At 47.5% G+C, this 6,653-nt stretch overlaps 1 protein-coding gene across 2 annotated transcripts; it reads left to right on the forward strand.

Moving 5' to 3' along the window:
• The first annotated feature begins 1,292 nt into the window (after positions 1–1,292).
• Positions 1,293–4,988, forward strand: LOC100281072 (uncharacterized). Of its 2 annotated transcripts, none has more exons than XM_035966592.1 (3): positions 1,293–2,189; positions 2,338–2,636; positions 4,225–4,988. In XM_035966592.1, the coding sequence occupies exons 1-3, from the start codon at positions 1,964–1,966 to the stop codon at positions 4,390–4,392; spliced, it is 693 nt and encodes a 230-aa protein (XP_035822485.1). In that variant the 5' UTR covers positions 1,293–1,963; the 3' UTR covers positions 4,393–4,988. The 2 variants fall into 2 exon arrangements, with proteins under 2 accessions (XP_035822485.1, NP_001358902.1); NM_001371973.1 differs by having other exon boundaries at positions 1,595–2,189; positions 2,335–2,636; positions 4,225–4,954.
• The last annotated feature ends 1,665 nt before the right edge of the window (positions 4,989–6,653 follow it).

Genomic DNA, 6,653 nt, shown 5'->3' on the forward strand with positions numbered 1-6,653 from the left:
AAAATTGAATCTAAGTATGTCAAATTTAAAATTCAAATTTTGCAAACTACCTCGGATGAAAAAAGTGTCAAAATAAAAGTTGTAGAACTTCAAAAGTTATTTATCTTTGTAGTTGACAACTTTTATATTTGAATTCGTTTAGGGTCTCAAATAAGCAATTTACACTCAAATGGTTGTAATATGTGAAGAAAACAACTACAAACTAGACACAAGACATGTCATAGACGGAGTGGTAGGGGAGGGTATGCGCGAGGGTGAGGTCGACGGTTCGAACACTAACAACCGCGTAGCGCGCGAAAAATGCCGCGACTAATAAAATAATTTTTTTACTATTTTTAAAATATGTTTTCTGGAAACGATTTGCACTGGCGGTTTTATTACGTCGACCGCCAGTGAAAATCGATTTTCACTGGCGGTTTTATTATGCCGACCGCCAGTGAAAATCGATTTTCACTGGCGGTCCTCAGTTACCCGCCTGTAAAAATGATGATTTCTACTGGCCCCTAGCACTGGCGGTTACGAAAAACGCCACTATAAATAGGTTTACAACCGCCACTATAGAACTTCTCTGTACTAGTGATCTCTAACACACTTTAAGCTTTCACATTTATATTATGCAACCCTGGTTATGTGCTTTACCTTGCTAGCAAAGTTATAGACTATTGGGTTATGTAGTTTTAGCCGCTGGAAAACAAAGTATGTGTTTGGCATCCTAGATTTTCACTATATAACTTTTACTATCAGGAAAATGTTATAAACCCTACACATGATGTGCGATAGAATTTAGCAAAGGGAGAGATTGTCGTTTCATCTATCGTTGTGATGTCTCTTAGCATCCGCAATGCGAATCACCATGGAGTCCAAGGCCAGTAATTCCTTGCCTAAACCAGTGCCTAGCTCTACCTCTACTCAAGCTCAAGTACTAAGCCGCCATCCATCAACTCGCCTTATCTAGAGATCAAGGGTAGTTATAGAGCCTTAAGCCAATTTCGACATGCGTGACATGGAATTCAGGGGTTGACGTCAATTTAATTGAAGGAGCTAGAGGGGTGATGGAATGATTGGGAGGACGATAGTATGACGTTGAGCCAAGCAGTGCTAGATGCCAGGCGGTAGAGAAGAAAAGGGATGCAAACATGACCTTAGTCTATGAGCAACAGATCGTGTATATAACTGTACAAAATACTTTATTTTACTATAGATAATATTGTTTATAGAATAAAGTTTAAAATAAAAGATGTTGATGAGTAAGATGCAGTAGTTCACGGAACATTCAGAGCGCTCTACTGTTCAGTATCGGTGGATGAATTGTAATTTGTAACCCGCTGGCTACAGGTAAAATAAAAAAAAAGACATGGAGCAAGTAACAGTAGTTTGCAATTCACATCTAGCTTCGTGGGAGATTCTGGAAGGAGTTCACGAAACCGGCGCGCGAGCGACGGTGGACTTCGCCGGCCGGGCTGGATGCCTGATCGATGGCGTACAGACGTTCAGCTGCCTGCTGAGGAAGGGAGGAGGATAGATGGAGTAAGATCGACGCAACAGGGCACCCTATAAAGCCGCCCTTTTCCCCTCTCTCTTCTCCAGAGCCTCCCTCCTCACCCTGGAAAACACACGCACGCAGACCTCCCCCAACCGCTCTCAGTCTCTCCCTCCCTGTCTCTCTGTTCAATCTCTCGGCTCGCCATGGACGCTCCGAGCAACTGCACGCGTCCTGCGCGCGCCAAGTGACCGAACAAGCTCGAGCTCTGCTGCTACAGTTGCTTGCCCCTGTGCCAAACTGGCAGGAGGTAGGTAGCTTATAGCAGCTAGAGCTAAGCTGTGGTGCGTAGCGGCAGCTAGAGCTAGCTAGCAGTGCACGCGCAGGTGCGTGCTAGCTAGCTCGTTAGCTGTGTACTAGCTGTGTAGCAGCAGCAGCAGCACAGTAGCAGTAGTCGGTGATAAAAGGAATTTCTTTGGGGACATGTCGGCGGAGAGAGCCCCGGTGCTGGTGAGGCACGGCGGCGGCGGCGTGGAGGCGCTCCGGCAGCTCCCGCCGGGGTTCCGGTTCCGCCCCACGGACGAGGAGCTCGTGGTGCAGTACCTCCGGCGCAAGGCCATCGGCGTGCCGCTCCCCGCCGCCGTCATCCCCGTCTTCCGCGACCTCTACAGCCGCGACCCCTGGGACGTCGTCGCCGTCTCTGCCCCTGGTACTAGTACACGCCACCACGCGATGACGCCTCCAACGAACATCTATCGTTTGTGTCTGTCACTGCTATGCTGGGAAGGACTAGGAGAGAAAGAACTAAAGGTCCAATCTTTTTGTTCTTCTTCTTTTGCGCTGCCTGTCTCCAGCAGATACGAGGAGCGAGGGGGAGAAATACTTCTTCGCGGTGCGGCCGGCGAGCGGCGGCAAGAGCAGCGGCGCTGGTACTGGTAGCAGGGCGGCCGCGGGCGGGCGGTGGAAGCCGTCGGGGAAGGAGAAGCCGGTGGTGCTGCCCCGCCCGTGTGGCGGAGGGAGCCTCCTGGTGGGCGTGAAGAGGGCGATGACGTTCGTGCCCCGCCGCCGGAAGAAGACGGCGGCGTTGCCGTCGGCGGCCCTGAAGACCGGCTGGGTCATGCACGAGTACCGCCTCGCCGCGCCGCTGCACAAGAACGTGAGTGACTCTTCTCTTCTCCATATACGCCGCGTGCATGCTTCAACCTCTTTGCCTCTCTCTCTCTCTCTCTCTCTCTCCCTCCCTCCCTCCCCCTCAGAAGTCATACGTAACAAGTCATGCATGTAGATCTTTTGATGACTGATCTGGTTACAGTGGCAAAGTTCAGGGACTCAGTAATAGAGTATTATATATAGGGTATATTAAGCCCTCAAAGTTACGCTAATTAGGTCAGTAACTGCAAACATCTAGCTAGCTAGCTAGCTAGTGACATGATACCAGCAGTACCTGACTACCTGAGATCGATTGTGAGATTACGAGAAGGGATGATTTTTTTTGAGGGATACGAGAAGAGAGGGATCATATCACGAACATGTAGCTAGCTGCTAGCGCCTAGAGAGATGATGAGATGCATGTACAGCGAGGCCGGGATGAAGCAGCTAGCAGTAGCAGGTGAGTTTATTAGCGATGCTGGGGATAGAAATTGATAGAATAGCTCGGCCGGCCGGCCTGCGAGTAGATAGACGGTGGTTCATTCTGGCACACATCCATCTTGGCATCTTCCTACCTACTAATCGGACATGTCGTTCTGGCATGATCACGCTATGTATGGGCATCTCTCTCTCTCTCTCTCTCTCTCTCTCTCTCTCTCTCTCTCTCTCTCTCTCTCCATTATATTAATTTCAATTAGCCCTAATAAACTTGGTCCACTAATGAATGAGCAAACCTGCTGATGTTAATTAAGCTATGTATGTGCTCCTGTATGAGACTTTTATCTTGTTAAAGAAAAGAAGAAAAATCATGCTTGGTTAATGGGTTTATTTCAAGAACCCGAAAAAGAAAGCTCGTTGTCGGTGTCCAGGGAAAAAAAAAGATGAAGAAAACTGGTTTGGGTACGTACGGTGACGGATAATGAATCACATCGCACATATATATGCCCTGGTGGTTGCAAATTTATGCCGACACCGAGTGGTAGCTGTACTTAACCAGTAAGTACTGCTGCTTGCAGCTCAGATGGACCGGCCGCCCGGCCGGCCGGATTCCGCCGTGATCTCTCTCTGCTTGTCCCTCGCCCCACCACCACACCACACCGTAGAGGTAGGTCCATGGCCAACCAACAACCAATCAACCGAAGCAGCAGCGCCTGAACCGCTGGCACTTTAATTCTGACGACGACGACGACGACGCCTTGATTAGCCTGCAAATACTACTGCATGCATCTGCCGCATGCCGCCGCACAGTACCTGCGTGCACGAGCAGTACCCGCTGGTCATCGATCGGATGGAGTTGAAGTAAACACATCGACTATTGAATTGATCCGCACAGTACACATCGCTTTGCTTAATTCGTCACTCACTGTGGTAGTAGTAGCTGTAGCTGCTCTCTGATCGGCAGCGCCGGCCTCCTGCAGCTAGTAGACCGCTACACACCAGACTACAGAGTCTACAGTATAGTCTCTCCCTTCAGCTTCAGCTTGCACAATAGCAAGATGCTCCGATCCACTGACAGACCAACTGTGCCCCGCGCTTTTGTTTCGCTTGTCGTTGACGCTGGTCACTGGTCTTGGTCATCTTATATATCCACGCAGGGCTGCAGCCTGGCTCAGGCGCAAGGAGAGTGGGTCGTCTGCCGCGTCTTCCAGAAGGGCGGCAACAGGCCGAGGAGGAGGCAGCGAGAAGCGTCGCCGCCGCCGTCCGCTAGCAGCAGCTGCGTCACGGATGCGTCGAGCTCGGACCTGGACGAGGTCAGCAGCTAGCTTAGCTAGCTAGCTAGCAGAACCGACCGTACGTGCCGGCTGGCCACAACATGCAGTCAAGAACGTACGTACGTATATGTATACCGCCACCAGCTCGTCGCGCGCGCAGCTGTGCTGTGCATGCCGTACGTGTGCGGCCGGCCTCGACCTCGATCTCGAAGAGAGGATGTGATCAAGCTGAGTTACGGATAAGGGGGAACAACCCATCCACACGCACTTCTCCTCCGACCCAACATTATTTGTTGTTAACTAGTTTTTCTTTTCTTTATCTCTTTCTTTCTTTTGCACTCTGTACGTGTAATGTAATGCAGTGTAATTTAATTAGTGAGAGAAGCATGACGCCCTACTACCGGCCGGATTATTAGTTAACAGCAAATTAATTACTACGTACCTACTACTCGCGTCAGCAGCTTCTACTGTACTTGAGGTTTCAGAAGCCCAATATATATGTATATTGTCAAATTTGTAACCTGCATTATATGCAGAGGTCGTCGTCGTACGTGTCCTTAATTAGTGTCTTTGTAATATCTCTTCATGAAGCGAGGAGGAAGGAAGGAACCTGAATCCATGCGTAACAGCGCAGTCGTTGCTGCATATATGCGTTGGGCTCTGTGTTATTTGACTGTGTTTCTGCCAAATCTGGATTTAATTTGATCGGTCATATTCAGGAAAACAGGACGGGCTCGCACCGTGCCGCGCCCCTGCAGGTTATTAATTAGTATCAGGAAAACGTTAATTACAAAATCATTTTTTTTAGAAAAAAAGTAGCAGGGGAAGAACACAACACAGAAGGGAACGACGTTTTGCGGAGGAGACCATTTTTTACCACAAGAAATTCTTTGACCATTTGACTATCAAAACCGTCCACACATCTAGCTACCAAGTTATATTGAAACTGAAAGGCTGGATATTATGATATAAAGACCGAGACTATAGTGCTGTTAGTTGAATCGATACTCACGGGTACTATATAGGCCTCGCTGCCAGAAACATGTTCTTTCTCGAAGTTTCTGCAGAGTGTATCACTCAGCAAAAAAAACGACACTCGACAAATACCATCGGCTTGGCACATCCATATTTGTCGAGTGTCCAACTATTGGCAAACCTTGACACTAGGCAAAGCGCCGTCAGCAACCGTCTAGATCTGACGATCGTTAACTATGCCGAGTGTCAAACAATGGTACTTGGGAAAGATACTGGCAAAGCGATCATAGTTGCCGAGTGTCTGGCCACATATTCGGCACATAAACTGCGCATGGGGCCCACTCGTGCTGTCTTTGTAGAGTGCCTCTAAGACGAGCACTCGGCAAAGGCTCCATCGTCGTCTCTCGCCACCGTCACAGTGACTTTACTTTGTCGAGTACCTTTGCGAACTCGGCAAAGACTTTGCTGAGTGTCTGATAGAAAGTATTCGGCAAAGAGGCTTTTTCCGACATCAGGTTCACCGAGGGATCTTTCTCGAGTGTGACACTCGGTAAAGAATTCTGCACTCTGCAAAAAAGTCGTGTCTAGTAGTGGGCCTAACCATATTCCATCTATCTCTAGGATTTTATATTTATGTGCAGAGTTTCTGTATATTGCCAATTATGTCTAACCATAAATATATATCTATACTTCTAACATTCCTCAGTTGTAGTACAAGCAAAAGAAATGAGTGTGACTAAATTTATTTGAAGTCATGTGCTTTCATTATCTTCTTCACTCACTATCATCAACTAACTCTCTAATGGATGGTTTGGAACCTACGCCACTGCATGTGCCCCTTCGAGTGTCAACAATTCTCCCTCGCTTATTAAAGAATACGCCTAAGAGGTGATGAATTAGGCTTTCCAAAATTACTCCATGAAGGGATCAAAAGTTTGGTCCTTGCGAATTGCAAGGGCATTTCGCAAGAGGTTCCAATGATGATTAGGGAGAATATGAGCTTCTTGATATCTCAGTAAAGTCATCAACAAGAGCCTGTGTCTCTATCTCAATCAAGTTTCCACATTATTACTATGTATCTAGGTTGTGTGTTTAGAATTCTATTTATCTTTCTACGCTAGTTGATAGGATTAGAAACTAGTTTGCATAACTCTTTTTTGATAGACATAGCAACAAACTTATTAGCAAAATCTTAGTGATGATTGATGATTACAGGCCATAGTTTAGAGTATATGTTTTTAGAAAGCATGATTTACCACTTTATTAGGCGTTAATGGTCTTTTCAGATGATGGTCACACAGGTTTAAACATGAGACACGTGGGTTTATGAGAGTGAT

This window comes from Zea mays, chromosome 1 (assembly GCF_902167145.1).
Source record: "Zea mays cultivar B73 chromosome 1, Zm-B73-REFERENCE-NAM-5.0, whole genome shotgun sequence".
Taxonomy (NCBI): Eukaryota; Viridiplantae; Streptophyta; class Magnoliopsida; order Poales; family Poaceae; genus Zea; species Zea mays.